Source organism: Podarcis melisellensis (genome assembly GCF_964234715.1).
Source record: "Podarcis melisellensis genome assembly, chromosome: 8".
In the NCBI taxonomy this organism is placed as follows: domain Eukaryota; kingdom Metazoa; phylum Chordata; class Lepidosauria; order Squamata; family Lacertidae; genus Podarcis; species Podarcis melisellensis.
Window position 1 is genome coordinate 41,917,686 of NC_138540.1, and position 27,480 is coordinate 41,945,165.

Consider the following 27,480-nt stretch of genomic DNA (forward strand, 5'->3'; position numbering starts at 1 on the left):
CAAGCAAGGGCACTGTAGTCATGTCTGTTGCTCTCCCTTTCGAGAGACGTCTTACTGGAAGGCTAATTTCCTTCCTTCTCTGTTTTGAAAAGTGATCTCCTCCCCACCCGGCCACTTGCCTTTGGTTCACTTTCACCTTTGTTGTGGGTTTCCAAAGCGATTTGTTCGTAGAAAGTCAGAAAGGCGAGCCAAGCCCATGAAGCAAAACAGCAGAAGCTGCAAAACCTCCCTCTGCGTATGTGTGTGTACATTTTTGTTAGCCTGAGGGCTGCATACATACACCCTTGGCCAACCCTGCAGGGTGTGTGTGCATGTTGCATGCCAGCAGTGGATGTGGTCACCCTACACTCTTGCAGGAAGAGACACATGAGACATGTGGCAGAAGACACACACACACACACACACACACACACACACACACACAGCAGCTCATCAAACCTTATGCCCATGGACTGACTGGAAATTAAATATAATGTTTATACCAAAGCATTTGCATGTGTAAATGAGCAATAAAAAGGACCTTTGGAGGTGGTGCAAAGTTTATGGGCCAGTTAGACAAAGTTGGCTATTTACTAAGCATTCGTTCTGATTTGTTTGCACGGAAGTTATGTGACATCAAGCCATTGTCACCCCGCACTTTTCAGGGTAATTTCCATAACATAAAAAGTCCAACTTTAATTGTGCTGCCTGAATATGCCAGTGTGTGACTGAATCTGAAAGTACCCCCAGACTGGGGCAACTCCTCCTGAGAGGAGATGGAAAAAACTGCTGCTCTGGATGTGTAGTCAACCAGAGCGATTTATATATAGCAAGGCTCATCCCTGCAGCTGAGCCATGTCTGGGTGGCGATGTCCCCACATCTGTTTGCTGCACCCAAAATGTGAGAAACAGGCAAAGCAGCTACCTTAAAAATGAATGCGTCTTTTCAGCAGTTCCTCATAGCTACTGTCTTCAGTGGGGTGGAACCAGAGGGGTGTGGAATTGACAGTCTGCCCAGAAGTGGGCATAGTTTGGATCTTTGCCCACTTGCCTCCCAAACTGTCCTCTGGATGCACTCTTATTTCGGCTGCCTCCTTGAACATGCCTCCTTTCTTCTCTCGCGCGCTCTCACCACCCCAATTCCTGGTTTTGTTTTGTTTTTCAAGAAGGAAATGCATATTAACCAGTGCAGGGAACATTTCAGTCCCCATGAATGTTTTATCTCCGACTGCTATATTTAAATAAAACAAACAAGAAAACCATCGCAGGGACAGTTGAAACCAGCAGCTCCAGAATTAGAATGCATTAAGGAGTGTGACCCCATCTGCACTGGTCATTTGAAGCAGTATCATCCCATTTTAAACAGCCATAGCTTCTCCCCCAAAGAATCCTGGGAACTGTAGTTCGTTGAGGGAGTTTTTACGTCGGCAAGATGGCGATGAGGTAAGACGCATTTGCCGGAGTTCATTTTGTAGTTTGTTGAGGGTGCTGAGAGTTGTTAGGAGACCCCTGTTCCCCTCACAGAGCTACATTCTCTCCTCCTGCCGTTTCCAGCAAATGGTATTCACAAGCATACTGACTCTGACTGTGGAGGTGGAACACAACCATTGGGGTTAGCAATTCATTGCCTTACATTCCCTGAATTTGTCTAATCCTCCATTAATGCCATTCCTGTTTGTGCCCTTCAGTAGCTCTTGTGGAAGCAAATTCCACAGTTTAAATATGTGTTGCATGAAGAAGTACTTTCTTTTATCTGTCCTTAATCTTCTAACACTCAGCTTCATTAGATAGCCCTGAGTTTATTTTTATTTCATTTATTAAATTTCTGTCTTGCCCTTCATCTGTAGATCTCGGGACGATTCACAGCATGGTTCTAGTATTATGAGAGAGGAATAAAAACCTTTCTCTCCATTTTCTCTGCACCAGGCACAATTTTATACACTTCTACCATGTCACCTCTCAGTTGCCTTTTCTCTAAACTAAAAAGCCCCAAATGCTTTAACCTTGTTCTACCATATCCGTTTTTGAGGCGAGGTATCTATGGTGCTTTCTTGACTGGCCTTTGGGTATTGTGTGCCTCAGTTGACGGAACCGGCAGGTGAGGCTGCATTTGCCGCTCCACATAGCGGAATCTCAACAAAACATCATGCCACAGTATCCCATTTACTGTCTAAAAGTGTCATAGGCCAGAAAAAGTTGCATCACATTACAAGAACTCTGGTTCATCCATCGAAGCAAATTGGCCGTAGACTCAGGATAAACAAAATAAAGCTTTTATTTTTCATAAACACATAATTAGCTCAACTGCCACAGGAAGTGGTGCTGGCTGCTGGCTTCAATACTTTTTAAAAGGGGGTTAGACAAATTGACGGATAGACAAATCTATCATTATATGTGCTAATCGTGCAACCACAGAAACAAGAGCAGGACTGCAAGTCTGTGGCCCTTTGGGTGTCGCTGGACTACAAGACCTGCCATCTCTGACTATTAGCCATGCTGGCTGGGGCAGATATTAGTCAGTACCATTGGGAGGGCCACAGGTTCCCTATACCTGGACCCACTTCAGCCCTGGAGAAAGGATAGGGAATCTGGGGCCAGGGGTGGAGAAAGGGGGTGCTGTGGGGGGCTGGGTCACCCCGGGTGTCATCACTGAGGGGGGACATTTGGGTGCCCCCCACGACTCCCAAGCCGTTGGGGGAAGGAATGGAGTTGTGCCATCTTGCCGCCTGTCTTCCCCCCTTCTCCCTTCATTTTGAAGCTTGGGGGAGGCTTGGGAGTTGCGGGCGGGCCATGTGCTGTTGCCCCCCGCTCCCAGGCTGCTTCTTGCGGGGGAGAGCCTCCCCCAAGCTGTCAAAAGTAAGAGAAGGTGCCTGATCCAGCATGACTAGCCATGTTCTTGTGTGTGGGTCTTGTTTGATCACACCTGTGTTGTTCCACTTCTCCTGGGCGATGCTGGCCAACTCCAGAGAGTGCTTTGACCCTAGATAGCTCTCGCCTCTGTGGGCTTGGCTTCTGCTCAGATTTCTTAACCATCTTTCCTTTCACTCTGAGCCATCCAGAGGGAAACATCTGTGGCCTCTCTGTTCTCTGCCAGCCCTGCTGGGTGGTTCAGCAACAGATGATCAATGTCTGACCCAGGAAAATGACAGCTTGTTTGGGCAGCTTGGCAGGATTCAGACCTTACCCGTGAGCTTGCCTCCTGTGATCCTGTGGAGAGGGATGGAAAGACATAAAAGAAAAGAACCTGGAAAAATCCAAGCAAGCATTTGTTATGCTTTTAGGAATCTCCCTCTTTCCTTGCTATATTCCCCCCATTTGTGCTTATTGTGGCTGAAGCCCAAACAACCAGTTTATTCATCCTGTTCTGCCTGCGTGACGTTTACGCAGTGGTTAGATGATGCCTGGTCTTTGTTGAGCATTTGTTCAGATTTGTTTATATGAAGGTTGTATATGGCAATAAGCATCCATCCTGATTTGTGTATGGGGTGTTCCTGTTAGTCATTCCTTGACCCCACAGTTTTCAGTGCATTTTCACATCATTTCCCAAACTGCAATAAGACCATTTTGCAGACAGGGTGAGCTGTTTCAAGTGACTTTCTTGCACCAAAGACCTTAGGGATGTATTCATGACATGGCTAACATTAGTCCATTAATCTTGGTGGGTCTACTCTGAGTAAAATGTAGAGAAAACACCTTTCATTCACTTTTAATTGTGCTGATTGCCTCCTTCTCTGCAAGCCCTTTTGGGTGTTAAGATCAGTGGAAGGAGCCTTCTTGATTGTTTGGCCTCTCTCAGAAGTTGGGGGAGTGGGTAGCCTGGGCCACGGCAAGGGCGTTCTCTTTGGCAGCCCCTAAATTGTAGAATTTCCACCCCGCAGAGGTGTGTATGGCGCCTTCACTATACAGCTTTCCACAAATTATGAAAACACACCTCTTTACCATGCCCTGTGACATCTGAGATGTATATATTTTAAGGACACAGCCTATTCCTGTGGATGTGATTCATTTTTAAAAACTGTTGTTGTTGTTATATGTATTTATACTCCACCTTTTTCCTTGAAGGCAGCTTACAAATAAAAACAGGAACTGCTAAAAACAGAAAAACCAATCATTAAAATGCAATTAGACATTGATAGGATTAAAACTCTATTGAATTTATAACCATTGTAACCCATCACAAATACAGTAGCTTCCTGTATTTGCATGTCCATCTGGTAAGCCATGTAACATGTAGCATATGTTATCCACCTGCCACAAGAGATGTGTTCAGAAGCAGCCAAACCTGTGCTAATTCTGTCTCTGTCTCTCTTTCCCCTCCTCTCCAGCATGCCTGTTCCGGTTCAACAGCCTCTCCCTAGTGTACCTTCTCTACCTCCTGCTTTTGCCATGGTTCCTGGGCCCTACGGAATATACCATGAAAGGTAAGTGTTTTTCCACTTTTTTTTCTGTGGAAGAATGGAGGATCTTCCATTCCCAATGGGGCTCTTCCATACTCCCCCTGTCCTTTGTGTAGAAAGTACGGTTCCAACCAGTTTTCCCCTTGTCCCATGCATTCTAGGCACAGGTCCAAGCAGCTTTGTCTTTGCCCCACTGCTTTCTCTCAGAAAACCCACTCTTTAGTTCTAAATTGGAACTAACGACACTTTGAACCCTTGTCTCGCAAACCCTAGTCTGACACTCTAATCGCTACACCACCTTGGCTGGCACCAGAGCTTGTGGTCTGCCACTGTGCTGTGGCCCTTCGTCACATCTTGAAGCTGCAAATGCCATAAATTAGTTCAACCATTTTTAAAGAAAGGGCCTTCAGGCAGGAGCCTTTGCCATTCTAGCCACTTGGAGATGCCAGGGATTGAACCTGGGACTCTGTGCATGCAGAACATGTGCTCTGCCCTTCACCACATCTTGCAGAGGCAATTTCCTTAAATGAATTAAGCAGTTTAGCAACAAGGCACATGGATTTGAACATGGATTTCCAAACAGCCGCACCTATGACTATGGATCCCCTGACTTTGTGTTTCCGATCTGGCTCAGCTCAGCTTGGCCTGTTCTCAGTTGGTCTCCTCACCAGATGCTGCAGCAGATAAAAGTGTAGGAGAAGCTGCTGGACAGCCTTGTGTGGAGGAAGGGAGAGGCACAAGATTCCCCTGCCTAGCTCCAGCCTCCTGCTGTCCCTCTGTTGCTTGTAACAGGACCTGGTAGGGTTAATCTCCCTAGTTTCAGTATCCATCCTTCACCTCCCCTCTCCCCAATGGGAAGGCTTTTCTTTCCTCTCCAAGAAGCCCACCCAAGGGGCTCTGAGCCTCTGTACCCTTTGGCCATGTGCTCAGCCGCTCCCCAGCCAGCCCCTGGCTGTGCGCCACAGCCATCTCCGGTCTCTGATAGGCAATCTAATAAACCCTTCCTGTTTGGAAGGATAGGGCTGTTTTGCCCTGCCCTGCCTGGTGACTGCTTTTGCTGGGAGCAGGAGCAGTCTGACCACCCAGCTGACATACGGCAGGACACACATGCTCCTTTGAACCTGGAAGACAGTCATGCTCCTTATCTGAAGCAAGTGGGAGGAATTTGGGGCAAGTTCTGCCCAAATGTCAGACTGTGAACACATGTACATTTAAAGCACCCCTCCCCGAGAATCTTGGGAACTGTAGTTTGTCCAAGGCACTGGGAAATGTAGCTCTGCAAGGGGTAAACTACGGTTCTCAGGATTCTTTGGGGGGGGGGAGTCAGGTTCTTTAAATGTATGCTGTGGACTATTCCCCCACCTCCCTGGGCCCTTCCTGTTTAAAAAATGAATAATAGAAGGCAACCGTGGAGTGAAAGCAGGGAAGAGAACAGTCACCAGCAACTTCACAAAACAAATGGAAAACTAACCGGCTTGGCACCCAGGCAGGCAAAGGCTCAGAGAGAGGTCACGGGGCAAGATTTAACATGGCCAACACACGGGATTATCTTGGGTGTTAATCTGGAGGTGTTTGCTCTCTCTTCATCGTAGTCAACACCTAGGCCACGCTGTGGTCTCAAGGTTGGAGGAGATGGCCTTGGAGTCCTTTAATGCCGTCCTGGAAGGAAAAGGATAACTGCTTATGTCTGACAATATCAATTTGTGCTTCTTGCAGACATGGCAGACTTGTCCCCTGGGTCTGCTTAACTGCTTTTATTTGTTTTTATTTATTTAAAAGCATTTATAAACTGCTTAATATTTCAAAGATACCTAGGTGTCTACAGTCTAAAAGGGAAATAATTTATCATGCAAACAGTAAAACAGGAACTCAGCCTAAAACAGTGAAATAGCAGTATAAAAATAAATTAAAATGTATTGAAGTAAATATAACATAAATTTAGAGGAGTAAAAGGACATAAATACAGTATCTATAGTTTTGCATCAGGCAAAGCCTGGGCAGGGTTTGAAAAGAACACTTTGGTGCCAGGGGCTCCTACATAGTCTGCGTGCTCGCGCGCACACACACACACGTTGATCAAAGCTGTAGAAATCCTGCTGAATGCTTGAGATCTGGGAGTTTTTTCTGTTTGCACCAAGGTCCCACGTGTTACAGTAAGAGAGTCCACTCCCCCTTGAGCTCAAAAGAGCCCTCCAGATTTCTTTGGATTACAACTCCCATCTACCACAGCTAGCATTCAGATTGCCCTCAGACATCTATTTTGGCCCTTTCAGTTGGGATTAAAATGTTCTCTGCAACCAAGGAGCAGTGAAAGGAATCTACCAGTTTCATTTTGTATCCTTTTAAATTTTGCCTTCACCTCCCCTTCCTTCCTGAAATAAATTCAGCGTTACTTCTTAACATCAGCAGTACAGATTGTGCCTGGGAAGTTAACCAACTTTGTTCTCTCATAACTGGTGGGGCTATTTTACTAAGAGGTTTCTACTATCCTTGTAAATGATTTCTTTTGCTGGCTGCCTAGGAAGTGCTAAATTGTAGCAATCTGATAAAGCTGGCCTTTATAAAGGTTTGAATATCTTTGACACCCCCTCCAAAAAACAATCTCCATCACACACCCACACACCGCATCAAACTAGGTTTGCAAATAAGTTCACAAAAGTTACTAGTCCACATGACTACGTTGTGGTGTCTTAAGGAAAAAAACAAAGGCAACTAGGTAATGGATGTTTACAGTTCTACCCATGATACAGACAGGAGGGCAGAGAGGCTTCAGTGGCTTCAGTCACAGTGCCTGGATTCAGATGTAACACTAAACCATGGCTTGAGCACTCGAGAATGAGCATGGCCTTCCTCCTTGGGCCTGCCTGCTCCCCTCCTCCTTGCACGCCCTAGACTGTTTAATATTTAACTATGGTTCTTGAAAGCAAGTAGTTTTATAAACTGAGGTTTGAAGTTGGCTTGTTTCCAAGAACTGTGGTTAAGTTTCACAGGCTTAGGCTTGGGATGAGACACTAAACCGCAATTAATCTAAAATGGAAATGACAGCTTCCAAGCTCCTCATTGTGGCTGAGCTGGGGGTGGGCACAAGCCTGGAGAGGGGAGGCTAGACTCATAACAATAAAACTATGGTGAACTTTGCCCAGTGTGTCTGCAGATATACTGAGATGCGGCAGCACATCCGGTACGGCACATCCTGGTGTCCTGTCTTTTTTTGCCTGTTTTGTGACAATTTCAGCATCAAGCCTCCTTCCAAGTGCTGTTCCGTTCTGCTTTCTCCCTCTCTCTGCCACTGGTAAAGTATATTTAGGAACAAGTGGTGGTGGTGGGGTGTGTGTGAATAGTGCTAAAGAGGGCATCTTTGAGTCTCCTTCCTTTTGTGGTCTCCCCTCTCCCCAGTCCAGGCAGGTTGGTGGTTGTCTTGTCCTGCCGCTGCTCCCTGGCGTGTGAGGCCAGTGTTTAAAATTATAACCTGGTTTTTGTTCTATTCATAGCTGCTGGGCTGTGAAATGATTAACCAAGAGACCTCAAAATGAAGCTGGACTTCTGTACCTGGAAAGGGAAAGGGGCGTATGCAGGGCGGGAAAAGTTCAAGACGCTGAATATCCTGCTGTGTATATTGCAGATTTCACAAACTATGACAGGCATGGAATATAAATCAAATAAAACAACAAAGTTTGCAAACTAGGTGCACATTTTCCACACGAAAGAGAGAAAGTCGCAAAGAGAATGGGAGAAAGTTAGTTTGCCCCACTTTAATGTTTTAGGGCAGGGTACTAAGTCTAGCCAAAACAATTTCTGTGAATTTTGGGGGCACCAAGGACCCTCCTATCTTGTTACGCACACAAGAGATTCTGTCTATCTGCTGCACTCTGCTATGGGGTGTTGATTTCTTTGCTAGTGCCAATGCCTAAGCTTTGCTGCACCAGCCCTGCAGTGTGAATGGTGATGAGGCTCTTCCTAGCAAATAAATTTGGTGGCAGAGAAGTTCCCCTAGCCTAGATCTTGAGTGCTGTATTTGTTTGTTGTTATGGGGCTGAAAGTACTGTACTTTGGGGAGTGGGGTACAAAGCTGTGCTGTTGGCCAAAGAATGACACTAAATACATTACCGTCCAGAAGCACTGGGAAGAAATTCTCATCCAAGCAGGCTTAAGGTAGCAGGGGAGATAAACTGTCTGTGGCGTAGTTCTTAATCCCCAGCAATGTATGACTGGTGGGTGTGCTGGTCTCTGGACTTCATTACAGTGGTACCTCGGGTTAAGAACTTAATTCGTTCTGGAGGTCCGTTCTTAACCTGAAACTGTTCTTAACCTGAAGCACCACTTTAGCTAATGGGGCCTCCTGCTGCTGCCACGCTGCCAGAGCACAATTTCTGTTCTCATCCTGAAGCAAAGTTCTTAACTCGAGGTACTATTTCTGGGTTAGCAGAGTCTGTAACCTGAAGTGTCTGTAACCCGAGGTACCACTCTACTGTACTTTAAGTGATGCCTCTTGCAAGTGGTCAGTTGATGCAATGTGTTTGGATCTCCTGGGTAGCTTGCATTTTGTACCAGGTGAAGGATGGACCAACGGTTTGACTCAGTATAAGCCAATGTTATATGTGGAAGAATTAAAGTATGAGTTTCATAGCCTTAGAAGGAAGGGGAATACCATTAGGGCGTCAAGACCAGTTCTCCACTGAGGGTGGAATCCTTCACACATTGGACCCTTTTTCTATTCTGCTCCCTCCTCTCCAATGGCCCTACGTTGTGCCTCTTGCCTCTCCGACATTGAACAGATCCATAACTGGAACCACCACTAATGGCTCTACCTGTTTAAATATTTCATGGGTTTCATGCCATCTGAGCCTCCCTCCCTTGAAAGAGCTAGAAAGCAAACTTACGGTAAAAAAGAAGGAAGGAAAGTGAAGATTTTTTGGAAGGGCTGCTCCCCTCCTCTCAGGCAGCTGCCAGTGGTCCCCTCTAGGGATACTCTGAATGGCTGAAGGAGAGTCTTCTCTCTCTCTTTTTTCCAGTCTGGAGAGGAAAATGTGAGCTCTCCTCTCCCCACCCCCTTGCGCCTCCCCCCGCCTCCCCGCCCCATCCCCTGCCGGCAGCGTCCTTAGATTTATGAGGCGTATGCGAGGAGCACAGGGGGCTTAGCAGCATCTGGTGGAAGATCTGACTCTGGCCATTCCTTGCAAGAGATCTCGTTGGAATTTTCCAGCTGTGGGCCGCAAGGTGAGCAGCCAGCAACCCAGAGGGGTCCTGGCCAGAGCTGCAAGGAGCTGCATTGTTGTAAAGCAAATGCCCTCCTCCTTCTCTTGGGATGGCCACGGTGGGGTGGACCCTGCAGGCTTAACTCCTGGCTCCATGTAGGCCAAGTCTCCATGATTCAGGGTCCTCTAAGCCTATTACAACCCTATCCAGGGTCTCAACAAACCCTCTGCACTCCTGGGCAGTCATTGCAAACAGTAGGCAGTAGGTTTATTAAGACCCTGGAGGGCTGCCATACATGGTTGGTGGGCTGTGCTGAGCCTGGAAGGTCATGAGGTGTACAGGCCTGGCTGAGGCCAGTGGGATGGGACAGATTAAAGGAGGAGAACCTGGCCTCAGAGGAAAAACAAGAGTTTTGTGGCAGTTGTGGGAAACCTTCTGCCTTCCTGATATTACTGAACTCCATCTTCCATCAGCTCCAGGCCAGGGATGATGAGAGAGTTGTGGTCCAGCAACCTCTGGAGGGGCAAACATTCCTCAGGCTTGGAGTAGAGCCTCCCCCCCTTTTTTTTTGACAGATGCATAGTGTTATCCTCAATGGGCAAACACATGCCCATAGAAATCTGCCTGATAATGTACACCCATTGCTTCTGAGCACTTTGAAATAGCTCTTGCTTTCTGCTTTGTTCTGCAGGTCACACAGGACGTCTCCTCCGAGCCCTCTTGGGAACCAGCATCCTTTTTCTCCTTGCCCATTTGGTTTTCCAGATATGCCTGTACACCATCCCCACCTTGGACCAGCTACTGGGACACAATTGTGAGTACCTTGTTCCCTCTGCTTCTCTTGGGATGTTGCCATTGAGAAAGACATAGACCGCTTCCAGCTGACCTGTTTACTGAGCATTCATCCCAATCTGTTTGCACAAAGCTGGTGGTTAAGCTGTATGATGTTGGCTGTTTATGGAACATTCATTCTGATTTGTATGTGGGGACGTTATATGATGTCACATCAGGCAATTGTTATCCCACGCTTTCTAGTGCATTTTTCTAGTGCACTTTCCTTACCACAACAGTCCTTTTTTTTTTTTTTTGCAGGGGGATGCGGGTTTGTTGCGCAAGCCTGAATCTACTTTAATTGCATAATGTGAATTTGCCAGTATGCAAATTGAATCCTTCCTGCAGAATAGCAGAATTCTGGAAGCAGCTTTAGAGCAGAAGTAAATGTTACAAGAGAAGTGCAGGTTTGGGAACTGTGTAATGATGATGCTGTGGGCTGGGGGTGGTGCATTTGCCAGGAGTGAATTAATGGGCACGAGTCACCACAGGTCTTTTTTTTTTCCAACCCTCTCTTCCAACTGAGCTCCAAAACTGGACTTTGGGGGGGGGATATTTAAGGGAGAATATGCAGGCATGCTAAGAGTTTTAAAGCATCTTCCTAGCCCCCAGACTTGGCTGTTCCTCCCTTACAAGTACCTGCTGCATTCTTGTTGTGGCCAGACATTTGCTGTGATAATATTAACTCCTGCTCTTAAAAGATCACGCTAGAGCAAATTTTATGCTTTTGCATCCCAAATATACATGCATTTTGCTTTGCAGTAGATTAGAAGAGCTCTGTTCCTCTGCTTTTCGTTTGCACATTCTATTTGTACCTGGCTGTTCAACAATTCCCCTTATTGTTTTCTGCTTTCTTTGTTTGCTGTTATCTAAAACTTGTTTTGTAATTTCCCTGTGCCTGAATCTTTTCAGACATAGCGGTAATGCTGTATGCTGTTGTTTCTTTGTTAAAATCAATACATATATATATATTTTTTGTAAAGAACTTTGTTCCCGTCACAGCCCTCCAGCCTCTCAAGGAAAAATGCCACCCTGCTGCCTGGCTCCAAATGCTTTGACTGGTGGTGACACTTTGGTTTATGAAGCTATTTACAAGTGGTTGTAAAAGAGGAGACCCAGGAAGACTGGGCCTGACCCTGAGCATGGCTGGAATGCGAGGCCTGTGATCCCCTGGCCCTTCTGTTTTTCTTGACATCTTTCTCTGCCAACTGCATGCAGAGTCTGCTGGGGTATGCGTGCCGGGCTGGGGGGATTAGGTGGGGCTGTCTGGCAAGCAGCGTGTTCTCTCTCTTTCTCTCTCTGCACAATGGAATCGGAGGCATCAAGGAATGTTCCCTGTATGGAAATCCAGCCTGGACAGCTTCTCCTCTCCTTCTCTGGATGGAACAACTTTGCCTGTCAGAACTTAATTTGTCACTTGTGATGCTCAGGAAATGGAACTTCTCTCCCAACAGAAAGTTTTGAAATTGATGGCCTGTTGTGGTTGGGGTTTTTTTTTTTGAGAACTCCAATTTTGAGATGAAACATGATGGCTTTTCAAGGTTGATCACAGCTGTTCATTGGTTCCAGAAACATCTCAATATACTCTGCTCTCTTCGTTTCTGCTGAGATTCTTAAACAGGACAAGTTTTTTCATCTTCTCTGCCTCCTCCGCATCAGGCGTATAAAATAAGTGGCTCCACACAAGCTGAGCCCATTCCCACAGCCCCAGAATAGTGCTGCTACTTTCCTGTTCTCTGCTTTTCACCTTCTCACAGCAGTTCCTTTGGAAGAGCTGTCTCCAAGCTTTCGTAACCCTGGGCTTAGTCTGCTGGCACTGACCCCTTTTCCTGGAGGGCTTCCCTTCTGGATTCCCCAGACCTGATAAGACGAAAAGCTTAGATGAAAAGATGAAAAGATGAAGAGCCAGTGTGGTGTAGTGGTTAAGAGTGGTGGACTCGTAATCTGGTGAACCGGGTTCGATTCCCCGTTCCTCCACATGCAGCTGCTGGGTGACCTTAGGCCAGTCACACTTCTCTGAAGTCTCTCAGCCTCACTCACCTCACAGAGTGTTTGTTGTGGGGGAGGAAGGGAAAGGAGATTGTTAGTCGCTTTGAGACTCCTTAGGGTAGTGATAAAGCGGGATATCAAATCCAAACTCTTCTTCTTAGGTGGTTTCCCCCACAAATAGAACAAGGGGACTGGGGAAAGGATGTAGAAAGAGCCCAGGCTGTGTTTGCTGCCTTCCAGACCCTGAACTTGCATGCATCATAGGTTGCTGAGCTTCCTTACAACCTTCACAGGTAGCTCAGTTGGTTAGAGTGCTGTGGTGATAACACCAAGGTTGCAGGTTCATTCACCGTATGGAGCAGCTGCATATTCCTGCATTACAGGGTGTTGAACTAGGAGATCCTCAGGGTCCCTTCCAACTCTACAGTTTTGTGATACTGTATTTTTGGAAGGTGGCTCCATTTAAAATGACGGCACTTTGCTTGTGAGCTACAGAAGCATGCTTAGCTTTGAAGTGATGTTCAAACATCTCATCCTTGAGACTTCTTTATGTTGATTCTTAAAACATTTAGCAGAAGAGGAAGAAATAGAATAGAAAGACAGAGAAAACAGTTTCATTTCTGAAGGAATATAACCAAGGCACACTGGATCATGTTTGTGCGGAAGGAAATCTAGGAAAAGGGAAAACTAGATTACAAGCCACATCTCTGCATACATCTGATAAGTCACTTCTCCAAAGACCTGAAATATCCGTTGATTATACTCAAGCATTTCATTATTTATTTATTTATACCCTGTCCATCTGGCTGTGTTTCCCCAGCAACTCTGGGTGGCTTCCAACTAGCAGCCTCATATTCGGTGGTGCTTAGGGAATCTCAGAAACTGGAAAAACAGTACAGTTTTAAGATCAGTGGTGAAAAAACTGCAGTTTTGAAAGGGTTGGTCTGCCATCTTGGTTCAATATGGTGTCCCATTGTATGCAAACGTAGATGGAAACCTGCTTCTTGATCTCAATAACCTTTGTGCAAATTTTAGTAATGATATTCTAATACGTGTCCAAATGCATAGCAAGCCAACAGCTTTTCCAAAATATATAGTAGAGTCTGAGCTGCTCAGCTCATATGCAGTATATGACAACTTTGTGTAATCCACGGGTGGTGTTCCACACTAGTACTTCTCACAGCAGACCCGCAGTAGATAGGATACAACCCTCTGGTCCATGGGGTCATGAAGAGTTGGACGTGACTAAACGACTAAACAGCAACAACAACAAACCACCTTTCCAAAAACAAACAAATCAGGAAATGGATTATTGATTTTAGTAGTCAGTAATATTCCCTTAATTTGGAAGAGGAGGTCTATGCATCCTATTATTTCACAGATCTTGATGAACCATTCATCCTGTTTATTCCAGCAGCTATGCATGCAAATGAATGCTTTAAAAACAAATCAGGCCATCAGATATATAATACCTCAGTTTTATACTTTTATTGCCTCTCAATCTCAGCCAGCAAACCACCATATAAAGAGATAATTTTAAATGGAAACCTTGAAATCTGTTTTTCAAATCAAAATGTCATATTCTAGCAAAACACCCTCCCACAGCTCTCCAAACCTTGTCAGGACTAATCCAGCTCTCACCAATCTGGGGTCCTCCCTCCAGGTATTTTGGACTACAGCTCACAACAACTCCAGCCAATTTAGAACCAGCAGATAATCTGAAAGCTGCATTCTGTGCCAGATACCAAAGTATGCAAATGGAACGGACAGAACTTTAAAAAGATGCAGGTGTCACTTTAGGATGATTGGGCAGGGCCCCACTGGCATCCTTATTTATAATTTTCATCAGATTCCAATGCTTGTTATCCCATTAAGTTGTTATGTACCGTACCAGCTAACATCCTTCGCAGATTTTCCCTCCCTTATCAGTTGTGATAATTCAAGCAGTCCTACTGGCCTGAGAGTCGTGTTCAGAAGAATTTCTGTATTATCTTGCTTTGTTTACGCAAACATGGTTTAGAGGTGGTACTCCTTGTAAGAGTGAAGCAACATCCAATGTATCTTTCAGCCCTCTGTGAACTTCACCCACCAGAGATGGTCTTTTACGTGCCATTGCTTGTTTCTGGCATCTCAGAGGAAGTTAGGAGCTTCTGATCTTTCATCTCGTTCCAACCCGATTCACCTCTTGAACATGGAGACAAGCCGGCAATTGATTTCAGTTCAGGAGTGATCATCTCAGCCCGTGAAGATAGAAATAGAATCCTCAAATTATTTTAATTATTGGCTGGCACTTTCTTGCACATGGGGCTGCCCTTGAAGATGACTCGGAAACTTCAATTGGTCCAAAGTGCAGTGGACAGATTTCTGGCTGAGATTTTGCTTAGATCTCGTATAGCCCCTGTTTTGAAGCAGCTGTACTAGTTGCTTGTTCTTTTTGGGGGGACTTATGAAAGGTGCTCATGCTAGTGTTGAAATCCCTAAATGACGTAGGCCCCAAATATCTGAAACACCACCACCTTCACTGCAGATCATCTCAGATGCTGAGATCAATGAAGGGGGCCCCTTCTTGGTAGTTTCTTCGCTGTCAGCAGTTGGGAGTGGTGGTAGCCTGGGAGAGGGTCTTCTCTGTGGCAGCCCCTATACAGGGTGCATCTGACATCTTCATTGTACAGCTTTTGGCAGATGCTGAAGACACACCTCTTTAACCTGGCCTTTGACACTTGAAGTGCATATTTTTGGGACCCACCTTATTTTGGGTGGTTGTAAGTTATTTTAAACCCTTTTTAATATTGTGTTTTAATTGTTGTAACCTGCCTTGTGACCTTTGGGTGAAGTACAGGATAGTGATGATGATGGTGGTGGTGGTGATGATGGTGGTGGTGGTGATGATGATGATGATGGCAGCTAATGGACTCTATTTTCCCTCTTCTTTCAGGCAGCACATGGGAAACTCTTGCACAGCACGTTGGAGTCACCAGGTAAGAGTACAGAGGAGAAAGGTGAGGGCAAATCCTTTTAGAGCTGCATCCCTTGGGCCACGCACTGCAGCATGCCCCTTGGGAAGATGCGTAGGAAGAGAGATGGAGTGTGGAACTGAATTGAAACTGGGAAGTCATGGGGAAGAGGGCATGGAAGCTCAGTGTTCTGTTCTAGCCCAGAGGTAGCCAATGTGGTGCCCTCCATATGTTGCTGGACTGCAGCTCCCATCATGCCTCACTACCGGTCATGCTGGCTGGAGCTGGTGGGAGTTGGAGTTGCACAACATCTGGAGGGCTATGGGTTCCCCGTCTCTGCTTTTGGGGCTTGGAAAGCAGGTGCTGCTGCCAGCTTTTGGGTGAGCCTTGTTTGCTTTTGCACCATGTATTGCTAGCCGGTGCCACAGACCAAAGCCTGGCCCAGCTATGGCATATAGCGTAGCCACAGCACTTTCAGGATTTACCACTCCTCTTTTAACTTCCAGGCTGGACTTGAACGATATCCCCAACTCGGTGCGCTTGGTGGCCCCCGACCTCGGGATTCTGCTGGTCTCTGCCATCTGCCTTGGTGTTTGCAGCCGCCTGGAGCCAGCGAGTCACCCATCAGAATCCTGCCCTGAACAGGTGTGTGTGTGTGTGTGTGTGTGTGTGAGAGAGAGAGAGAGAGAGAGAGAGAGAGAGAGGCTGCTAACCATTGAGGTGCCTCATTGTACCTATTGCAGCACAACACGTTGCAGTAGGGCAGACACAAATGTGGAGAGTGTCCTGTTTGTGTGTTTCCCATCAGGGCAACCAGTTGGCCACTGTGAGAACAGGATGCTGAGCTAGATGGGTCTTTGGCCTGATCCAGCACCCAGGCTCTTTCAGGTTTTCCTTTCAGTTTTCTAAGGGCTCATCCACACTTCTGCTTGCACTGCCCCTAGAAAGCAGGGGTCTGAGCTGTTTTCTCCTTGCTCCACACATTTCCAAGGGAGAGAACTGCTGTTTAGCCATAAATCAGAACAGATGGCAGTCCTGGAAAAACCCAAATTGCCATTTGCTTTGATTGAGAGCTAAAGAGAGGCTTTCCCCGGGAAAGCAGTGAGACGAGAGGAAGTGTGGATAAGCCCTAAGTGTGCTTTTGCTCTTCTGTCTGCTCCTCCTTTCCCTGCTTTGGGATAGCAGGACCACTCCAAAACATTTTGCTAACAGAGGTGAAGGACGAGATGGTGCTGCCACCCTCCACACTGGCTGATGGGGAGGAGGACAGGCTATGTGGCAAACACTGCCCCCCAGCGCCTTGCCTTCACTGGCTACCTCACTCTCCCTAATGGTAGGACCGGCTCCCGGTGGGATACAGTGCTCATTTTCTTTCTCCACATTCAGTCTTGCTAGGCTTAACTCAGAGTAGGCCCAATGAATTTAATGAATCCAACCTACTCTTGTTCATTGCTTTTAACAAGCCTTCTGTAAGTGAAACTTAATTGAACGCCACTCTTGTGTTCCAATGATTCTGTGACTAGATAGACCTCTTGGCTCTTCCTTATGTTCTCATTAGCATCATCCTGCTCTTGCCAGGATTCTTCACGCCTCCTCTCTCTCCCCCCCCCCCCCCCCGCCATTAGCTCCAGAGGAGTGCAGGAGGGAGAGAGAGAGAGACTGACTTTCCTGGCACCTCAAACTGTGACTCACCCACCTCGAGGGCAGGTTTCCCACATCTGCCCCAGTGGATGAGCGACTTTTGCTGTTCCCAAGTTGCCATAGAGACTTGCTAACAAAACACCGGGACTCAACAGAGGCCTTTCTATGCAGGGCTGCTGTGAGATCTCCGAGGAGAAGATTCAGCAGTGTAGGGGGTGGGCAGCAAGTTGCCACCTGCCTGCTGGCACTTATTGCTGCTTGGCGCCCAATTAGTGCAGGACCAGGCTCAGGAGTGTCCCCATACCCTGCCCAGGGCTGAGACAGGCATGGCAAGGAAAGGGTGCACGTGTGTGTCTTTTTGTGTCAAAATCTGATGGGCAGTAGAGCTGGAAAAGAGAAATCAGTGATGTAAAGTTTCCCCAGTGATTGTTAAGTGAAAGGCTTCTCCCCACTCTTTTTTGTTGTTGTTGATGGAAGGGTCTCTCCAGAGAAGGGACTCACATCAGGAAAGTGGGGAAAAGATGGGGCTAAGCAAAATTGGGAAAGCAAAATTGGGAACTGCAAGCACATTTGCAAAGCTAAGTAGGGTTCGGTATGGTTTCATACTGGATGGGGGACCACATGTTAAGATGCAGGAGGTCAATGGCTCTCAGGGTCCCTTCCAATGCTACGATTCTATGATTCTAAGAGCTCTTTGCATGAATAAGAGAGTAGAAGAATGGGTGCAAAATAGGAGTGGGGTGCCTTTTTTCAACCCTAAGGCTGCACTCCTTTATGGGCAACTTTCTGGGATCAGAGGCAAACAGTGGGTGAAGCAATGGACATAAAGGTATCCTTTGTACAGTAGGCCCTCTCTGGCTTCTGTTTGGAGAAGCAGCCATCATTATAGGAGTTCAGGGACATATTCCAGCCAGGCAAAATCACTCAGTGAGGAGTGTGACCTGGGGAAAGGAGGCGTGACTCAGTGGCGTAGCGTGGGGGGTGCAGGGGGGCCCAGCCGTACCGGGCGCAACATCTGGGGGTTAGGGTTAGGGGGCACAAATCCACGAGTTAGGGGGTGCAAATTACTTGCCTTGCCCCGGGTGCTGACAACCCACGCTATGCCACTGGCGTGACTGGAAAGAGGGGGGGCATGGCAAGATCCTGGAGGACCAGGAAGGGAGTCTTGGAGGGCTCCATATGGTCCCTGGGCTTGAGTTTCTCCCACCCCTGGTGTAAAGGAAGATGAGGCAGGAAGTGGAATTGGGAGACTTGAGAGAGAGAGAGAATTGGGAAGGGAGGGTGCCTCCACACAGCACTTTTTCATGGACTTAGCACTGCTCACGCTTCCAAATTTTTAATACCATCCACATTATGTAACCCTCATCAAAATGTCATGCCATATCCCTTACCCCCCATCCAGATTTTCCATTTCTGTCTTAGCTCATTTTTTTGTTATACTTACTGGGTTTTTCACAGAAATGGAAAATCCAGATTAAATGGGAAGATAATATGAGGTGGCGTTTTGATGGGGACGATGCAGTGTGGATGCTGCTCAGAGCAATCATGTGTGGGTGGGGCTAAGGCCCCAATAAGCTGACACGTGGAGGTGCCTGTAATCTCGCTTGCTGCTCTTCATCCCTCAAAATGGCAAGGGGAAATACGACCATCCATTCCTCCTCCTTCCATCCCCAGCATGAAGTTGACACATTGAATGCAAAGTAGGACTCCTGGGTTTAAAACATTTTAATGTATTTGTGGAAGTTTACGGACCTCTCTAGTACAGGTGTTTTGGAGCAGTGTACAACATGTTTAAAGACACATTATATAAAAATCTCACTCGCTCTATCTATCAAATAAAAATCAAATCTTTCCAGACCAGAAAAATTGAATACCAGGCTGCATTTCTATTCCCCAAAGGCTTGCCTTGAAATAAACTTTTGAAACATCTGTAAAGTGTTGGTGCATGTCACACATCTATATTGATTTCATCTTCCATTTTTATTTATTTATGGCATTTATATTCCACTTCTCCTCCAAGGAGCTCAAGCTGGTGTACATGGTTCTCTTCCTCCTCCTTTAATCCTCTCAATAACCCTGTGAGGTAGGCTAGGCTGAGAGACTGTGACTGGCCCAAGGTCACCCAGTGACTTTCACGGCTGAGCAAGGATTTGAACCCTGGTCTCCTAAGGTCCTGGTCCAACACTCTTACCACTACACCACATTGGCTCTCTCCAGAGTGTCGGTGCCACTAAAACGTTCTCTATGTAGTAACTGTCAAGCAGACCTTTGGAATACCTGGCACCACTAGGAGGACCTCTGGAATGAGAGAGCGCCCTTAGCACCCCCAGAGCAGGGTGTTTTTTATTAAGCCAAGACAAGCAAACAGAGTGGTGGTTTGGGAGAGGGAAAAGGGCTGGGCTATTGTTTTCAGCAAGTTCCTCTTTTTCTTGGCCAAGGAATACATGAAGATAATTAACACACAAGAGTCTGCTCTGAGCATGTGCAGAGAGCATTCCCTCCACTATCTCGCACACACTTGGGTTTGGAGAAGGCACAGCTTGCGGCTAGTCTTGGTTTCTAACCCTTTGCACCCATCAGGAACAGTCTTGGGGTCCCAGGCTGGGCCCCTCACTGGCTTCCCCTTGCCATGGGGCTCATTGCTTCCTGGTATGGGGAGGGCATTCTCCTTCCCCCTTCCTATCACTCCTCCTTCTCCCTCTCTGCCTCTCCCTGCTCCTAGCTTTAGCAAATGCCGAGCTAAAGCTGGAAACTCTGAGGTCAGGCTGCCTTGTGCAGAGCCCTTTCCGCTGGACTCTCCAAGGGGGAGGGGGAATTCTCTGCTTTGTACATTTTCGGCGCAATTGATCTGGGCCGGACTTGGAGCCCGTGGCCGAAGTGCGTCCAGCAACAGAGGAGGTGGGGCCAAATACCTTTTCTGTGAAAGCCACATTAGGCTGGAAAATCGCTCGGGCGTCGTCAGGAACCCAGGCTGGGCAGCCAAGAAAAACAGGCCTTTTACGGAATGCGCTTTCCAAAGCGGCTAATGAAACAAACAAGGCCAGGTGGTGGGTCAGGGGGCAGGCGGCAGGCTTGGTGGGTGGGGGGAAAGCCTGGCTCCAGCAGAGAGCTCTGGATGCTCTGCATGTCTCTGGGGAGCCGCCTGGGCCGCCAAAGGCATCCATAGCAGGGCTGGGAGGGACGCACAAACACCATTGCCCCATCGTTACAAGGCTCATGAAACTGGGAGACGGGTCAACTGCTGCTGGCCCCCGGTGGCTTTACTTGTTGGTTTACAAACAGATAGATCACACTTTTCTGTCAATGGTTCTCAAGGCAACTTGTAGCAAAAGTTTAAAAATAGCCAGTCAGTTTAAAGTAGCAACAGCATAAGAATAGCCAACTGGGGTGGGGTACACACCAAATAAGCACAGCCCCAAATGACTAAAATGCAATCCTATTCATTTGTTTTTGTTTCTGGATTTATGGATCACTTCCGATGAAGCAATTTAAGCATTAAAAAATCAAATGTAACAGCGATTAAGATAATTTCATATCCAAAACAATTCTGTGCATAATCTGTCTGTTTGACGGTGGAGGTGGGTGGAGGCTCATTTCCTGGAAGTTTTTAAACAGAGATTGGGTGGCCACCTGTTAAGGATTCTTTAGCTGGGATTCCTTCTAGATGACCCTTAGGGTTCCTTCCAGCTCTTCAGTTCTGTGATTCTATACTGATGTGGAAGGAAGGATCACTGAATTTGGTGGGTCTTCCTTCTGGGTAGACCTGCAGATGGTTGTGCTGCCACCCAGTTAAATTTAGCAGAGGGGATTTCTTAAGAAGCCACGCTCTGGCTGCTGATCAGAAGGCAAGGAGGGAAGCAGGCTTACCGACCACTCGAGGGAGGACCTTCCACATTCCCGCGGCCTCTCCATCCAGTCCCTGGTGGCTGCTACGGGTGTTACCGTTATTACAGGGAGATCAAGTGTCATTTTGTCCCAATCTTGTTCTCAGGGGAATGTAAGCAATCCCTCTAAGCAGGTTTGTTTTCCCTGGCAAGGCTGTGCTAGGCAGAGATGGGTTGGGGTATCTAATTCCCAGGCCTCAGCTATGCTTCAGTTGCCTCTACAACCATTGCTCAGTGTGAGGCTGGTCCTGTTTCTGCACTCTGCCCTTGCACCCTTCCAAGAAATTACTTCTCTGTTTTAGAGAGATCCGTGGCTCTGCATGGCAGGATACATTACTGGTGTAATATTTTGACATATAATCTCATGAACATAAACAAGCCTGTATATAAGACTGTGCTCTTAAAAGCCTGAGGAGAGCCCTGCTGGATCAGACCCAACCCTGCTCCCACCGTTTCTAACCAGTTGCCTTTGGGAAGCCCACAATCTGCACCTGAGTGGAAGAGCTCTCTCTCTCTCCCCTTTTGTGATAGCCAGCAAGTGGCATTCTGGGACAGATACCGCCTCTGACAAATCACACAGTTACATTTTATTTCACAGTGCATTCTCTCCCCGTCCCACAAAAAAAAAAAGCCCACAAGTGTGTTCTCAGTTGATTTTGTGCCTCTGCTGTTGCATTGTGCAGAGACAAAAACTGGCCTTCTGTTGATGCTGTTGCTGAATTCTAAGCAGAGTTTTGCGTGTGTGTTTTAAATACCAAGTTATCTGCAGCTCTGGCCCTACTCCATAAAGATCAAGGGTTTAATTTCTCAGTGACTCAACGAGCTTGTCCATCAGTAATGGTTCCCACGCTGCAGCTTTCTGGGTGTGGGTGTTTGTTTCCTCTTCCGGAATTCCACTACTGTACATTTTGCTGCTACTAGTAAGCAACTTAGGGGACTTTCCAGACTGGTGGGATATTTTGCCGGTGCATTCTGCAGCATGTCACATGCCGGCACAATAATAATGCAGTTGTGGTGGATTTATACCAGACCATCTGCACATCATTCCACTTTATTAGTTCTGTGATGCTTCCCCCATGTTACCACATTGTTGCTATGTGGAGGGACGCTCCGGAGCTATAGCGTAACAAAAGCAGGACAAACAATAAAGAAACCCCAGAACATCTGCAGTATGAAAAGTTATAGGATTTCAGCAGTAAGTTATGGGGTATTCCTGCCCTGAAACTGTTGAAGCTGCAAAAAAAGCATTGAAAGAGGGATTGCATATAACCACGCTGATATCCAAAAATCACAATGCATGCACAATCCCCCCAATCTTCAGAGCAATGCAGCTCTAAAGAAACTGCTTTGGGCTCTTCTGTGTACTGCAGAGGCTTGAGGGCCACATTAACCCTTTGCCAGTCCACATGCCAGTATTGGGTTTGGCCAGAAGTGAGTGTGGCCACTCTCCTGTGTATACACACAGGAAGCACGCTCATGCACAGTCCCCTCCTGCTCAAGTGATCTGTGCAAATCAGTTGCTGTCCCATCCCTGCTCATCCACCTAAAGACCAGACAGGAAGCAATTTGCCTCCCCACCTGGACATGGGGCTGGGGGGACAGATTTAAACCTCTCTCTCCCCAACCCCATGTCTGCTTAAAAATTACATTTTTGTTGGCACCACTAACTGGAGGAGCAGTAAGCTTTGTGTAGGGGATGTGTCAGGCTAGTGGCTGGTGAGCCACCCTTGGTGTTGTGGCATCTGGTTTGTAATCACATTTTCCCCCTTCAGGAAGAAGCAGCTGTGGATGGAGATGAGTCAAAGCCTCGAGGAGCAGCCCATGCACCGGCTGAGGCCTCCCAAAGGCACCAAGCGCGGCTGGCTGCCCGGCTCCGGGTAACTGCTCACTGGCTCTTGATGGCCGTTGGGAAAATCCTGGCTATTGTGCTGCTAGCGCTGGCAGGTAGGTGTCCAGTGGGGAGCAGAACAGGACTCACCCACATTAGGGATTTGGGGTGGGGGGAGAGAAATTTGATCTCATTTTGTGTTGAAAGGCTAATCTACCTGATTTGCACTTTCTGAAACAATGTACAAGCCAAAACACAGCTGTCCTTCTACATTTGCACTTCTATGAATTTTGCAGTGGAGTTCTCCAGCAAAGTACAGTTGAACCTCAGATCCCGAACGCCTCTGTTTTGGAACGTTTCAGCTCCTAAACGCCCAAAACCCGGAAGTAAATGCTCTGGTTTTCGAATGTTTTTTGGAAGCTGAATATCTGACACGGCTTCTGCTTGAGTGCAGGAAGCTCCTGCAGCCAATTGGAAGCCGCACCGCGGTTGTCAAACATTTTGGAAACCAAACAGGCTTCTGGAATGGACTGCGTTCGACATCCGAGGTTTGGCTGTAACACATATGAAAAGTCATTTAGGTAAAGCCTGGAAAAGCATTCAAAGGTTCCTATATTTGGGAAAATACTAAGGGAAATAAGCTTTGCAAAAATATTAATTTGAGGCAAAATTTAATGAAGTGCGTAGATTAGAAGACACTTGCACTGAAACGCTGATATACATTTTCCACAGGACTTTTTTCATTTTGCAGTCAGGAAAGACTCCAAAGGGGATTGAGAAGCTTTTTCTCCCCCATGCAAACTTTGAACCCGCCCCCCCAAAAAGGTACATGTAGAAATGGAAGGTGACATAGGTGGAGTATACACATTCCTCTATTTCTGTAGGAAATAGCTTTGTGCTGGGTCAGGCCCTGCTCAATACTGGAATGCAGAGCTCACCCCCTCAGTTCCAAAGCAGTTCCTTGCAACCCGCTGTATGCCAATAATCTTTGCTGCCTCCTTGTTTGCATCCTAGGGATCACCTTGCCCTCCGCTTTCTCCAGTGTGTACTACTTGCTCTTTGTCGGACTCTGCACCTGGTGGGCCTGCCACTTCCCTGTCAGCCGCCTGGCTTTCAACACCTTGTGTGTCATGGTGGACGTCTTTGCCGGAGGCCACCTCATCTGCCTCTATGGCTATCAGACCCCCTTCATCCAGAGCGTCCTTCCACCCACTGGCCTCTGGGCACGGTAAGTGCGCGATAGTTGTGAATGGCCTGGGGGAGGTGGAGAGTGGGATGCCAGGATTGTGTCTGTGATGCTCAGCTAGTAGAGCTGTGTGTGGTTTACAGTGAATCAAGTCCCAATTGCCTAACAGCATCAACTAAAACTCCCATCACACCCTTCAAAAAATCAGGTTGCTGGAAGAGAACATACATGTATGATATCTGGTGTACAGTAGGCAACATGGCTGGGGGGGCATCTCAATTAAGCCTGTGGGGGGGGGTTTCCCCAATCTTGATGCACTGAGTGGGCAGGTGGAAGAGCCTAGCAGGCTCAAGGCAGCTGCCAGATGGCTTGACTCTTCCTCTCAACTAAAGCATGAAGATCTCCCATTGCTAGACAAGTTCGGTGCAAGTTTCACTCTGGGGTGTCCATCCACTTCCACTCTCTACCCCTTCCAACTTGAGGCAGCAAGGGAGTCACCAGGATCGCCTGGGAGAATCCAGCCCATTCAGTTTCTTTTCTCTCTTTCCAAACATTTTGAAAGTCGAGGAGCCAGACCGAAGTGGAATTGGAGCAACCCAGAGACCTGTTTGCAGTCTCCTTTGAACCAGTTTCCCCTTCCCAGACGCCATTATTGTTGATCTCAGGGACCCACGGTGCTCTGGGATTAACCACATAGAGCCCAACAGATTAAGAAGAACCCTTAGCCACACCTATGCAACCAGAGAAAATACTTCCTTCTCTTTGAAAGCCAGGATCAAAGCAGAGAGCTTTCACCTCGGTCTCTTTGAACCTCCTGAGCCTGGGCATCTCTGTAAGATGGGCTGCAGGTGTCCGCTGCCCTTTCTATACTCCTTGCCAGGTTTCCCGTGGGAAAGTCCTTTTTGCTGGCCAGTCTGGGGCAGTTTCCCATCTCATTCTTTGCAACCTTACCTATGGCTTTTGTGGTGCATTGCCAGCAAACAATACATTTGAGAAAGCGAATGCTTGTGAAAACATAGCAAAGAAACATTCACTGCATACCTATTTTTTACAGCGTTATGAAGTTTCTACCTTGCAAGTCATTTAGATCCTAGGAGAGGCATGGCTTGGAAGAAGTCATGGTTACCAGCATGCTTTGTGGGTGGGCAGTATCTGTCACTAGCCCTGGAGCAGGGAGACAACTTAGTTTCCCACCTTGATTTTTGAGCATTGGGTGACCATAGCTCAGAGTCATAGCTCCTGCTTTGCATACAGCAGATCCCAGGTTCGGTCCCTGACATCTGCTCTTAAAACAGGGATGGGGCAACATTGGTCCCCCCCCCCCGCTCCCAGATCTTGTTGGACTCCAGCTCCTGCCAACGCCAACCATCATGGCCCATGGGAGCTGGTATCCAAAAACAGATGGAGGACTGTAGGTTCCCCATCTCTCGGTTAAAAGCATTGAACAGGTAGCAGGTGGTAGAAACCCCTTTCTCCCTGAGAACCTGGAGTGCTGCTGCTAGCCAGAGTGGGCACTGTTGACCTGGTATGCCAGCTTCCCATGTCTCATAAGAACATAAGAAGAGTCTGCTGGATCAGGCCAAGGCCCATCTAGTTCAGCATCCTGATAGCACAGTGACCAGCCAGATGTGTGTGGGAAACCAGCAAGCAGAACATGAGCAGAAGAAAGCACTCTCCCCTCCTCTGGCTTCCAGCAACTGGTCCCCTGATAGTTTCCATTTACTGTTTCCAAACGTTTTCATGGGTCTTGTCTCCCAAGTAGGGAGCCATCCCATCCCTTAAAATTAATAGTTGAGTGAGTGAGGCTTGGGATCTCCAGCATCCATGTGAGCATCAAAATACTAAAGTTGTCTCCTGCTGGCAGTGCCAACTAGTGATACAGCCTTCCCCCATATATGTCCACATTGTTCTACAGAACTGGCAGCGTTACAGCTTTGGACCCCTCTGACCAGTGACATCAGGCAGACACCTCCCCTGAACTCCTTCTGGAGCCTGCTAAAAGCATTTTTGTTTAGACAAGGCTATCCAGACATGCAGAATGTTGGCGTGTGTTTTAATCTGTTTTAAATCTATCCCGGTTTTTAATTGTTTATTAATGTTCTAGTTAGTTGTTTTTTTAACTGTTTCTATCAATGATTTTATGGTGTCATTCTTTTCGTAAACTGCTTTGAGATTTTCTTTACAATCAAGGGGTGTATGAATTTTATGAAAGAAATACAACAAAAGAAATGAGTGCCAGCAGCTGGGATGGAATCCCCTTGTGAATTTAGCTGGGGTGATTCTGGAGCTGCTTTTGGAGTCGGTCACTAAAGGGGGGGTTTGGGGGGTGGGGGAGCCGGCCTAACATCTGGGTGTTGTGGAGCCTTGCCACTGCTTTCATGCTCTGTTCCCCTGTAGGTTAAAACAAAAAAAATTCCTTCCAGTAGCACCTTAAAGACCAACTAAGTTAGTTCTTGGTATGAGCTTTCGTGTGCATGCACACTTCTTCAGAAGTGTGTATCTGAAGAAGTGTGCATGCACACGAAAGCTCATACCAAGAACTAACTTAGTTGGTCTTTAAGGTGCTACTGGAAGGAATTTTTTTTGTTTTGACTATGGCAGACCAACACGGCTACCTATCTGCCCCTGTAGGTTGTTTGGCTTGAAGGCCATCGTCCTCCATGTGGGCTGTAGCAAGCCCAATGCGCTGCTCCTGAATGTCAGTCTCCCCTGGCCCGTCTACGTCAACCCGGGGATCCTCCTGCTGCTGTATTATGTCCTGGCCACCCTGGTGAAGCTCCGCAGGTCACACTTCTATACACAGGTGAGCCTTGCCGGACTGGTGTTGCTGCCTTTGACTCTGCCTGTCTGGACACTCTCCTCCCTGTTAGGGATGGGGGAGAAATTTGTTTGTCTCAGCTGCCTTGATTTTCTTGCAACAGACCCAGTGCAGAAGAAAGAAAGCTCCGGTGGCATTCTTGGGTGGGTGTTTCAATAACCACAAAAAGGGAGAGATGGGAATAGGGGCATTTGTTTATGTGCAGTACAGCACTGGTTAAGAGCTATGACCTGGATCTTTCACATTCAGATCTTCAACTTGCCTTAACCCTCCCAGACAGCATTAAAGAAGGTGCTATCTCTAAGCCTCAGTCCTCACCAGCTATAACTTGGGGAGCCCTACTTTGCTCAGTGGCAGAACACCTGCTTCGCATGCCAAAGATCCTAGGTTTGCTCTCCAGCATCTCCAGGAAGGGCACAGAGAGACCTCAGCCTGGAAGCACTGGAGAGCTGCTGCCAGTCTGGGTAGATGATGCTGGCCTGGTCCAATTTGGGATAAGGCAGCTTCTTATTTTCTATGAGCCCTTTATTCCAAATCATGAGGACTAGGCTATTTTTGAAGGAAGGGGTTCAGTTCAGTGGTAGAGCTATGAAAACTCTGTAGATATTTATTATTCTGAATGTGACGGTTGTACCTGTGGAAGAAGTTTTTAGTGGGGATCTGGATGTACTTAGTCCACTCCATGATCTGAAAATCAGTCACATATCAGTGGAGGGTTGGACTGGTTGGGTTTTTTGCTAGGGACTGGGGAAGCCAACCCAGGGTTGCCAGGATCAT

At 47.2% G+C, this 27,480-nt stretch overlaps 1 protein-coding gene across 1 annotated transcript in view; it reads left to right on the forward strand.

Moving 5' to 3' along the window:
- Window positions 1-27,480, forward strand: part of PIEZO1 (piezo type mechanosensitive ion channel component 1 (Er blood group)) — a 111,446-nt gene that overhangs the window by 44,364 nt on the left and 39,602 nt on the right. Inside the window, exons 2-8 of the mRNA XM_081920254.1 lie at window positions 4,305-4,400; window positions 10,264-10,386; window positions 15,328-15,370; window positions 15,853-15,991; window positions 22,644-22,815; window positions 23,714-23,927; window positions 26,517-26,688. Coding sequence (XP_081776380.1) covers window positions 4,305-4,400; window positions 10,264-10,386; window positions 15,328-15,370; window positions 15,853-15,991; window positions 22,644-22,815; window positions 23,714-23,927; window positions 26,517-26,688 — 959 coding nt within the window. The remainder of the gene's footprint in view (window positions 1-4,304; window positions 4,401-10,263; window positions 10,387-15,327; window positions 15,371-15,852; window positions 15,992-22,643; window positions 22,816-23,713; window positions 23,928-26,516; window positions 26,689-27,480) is intronic.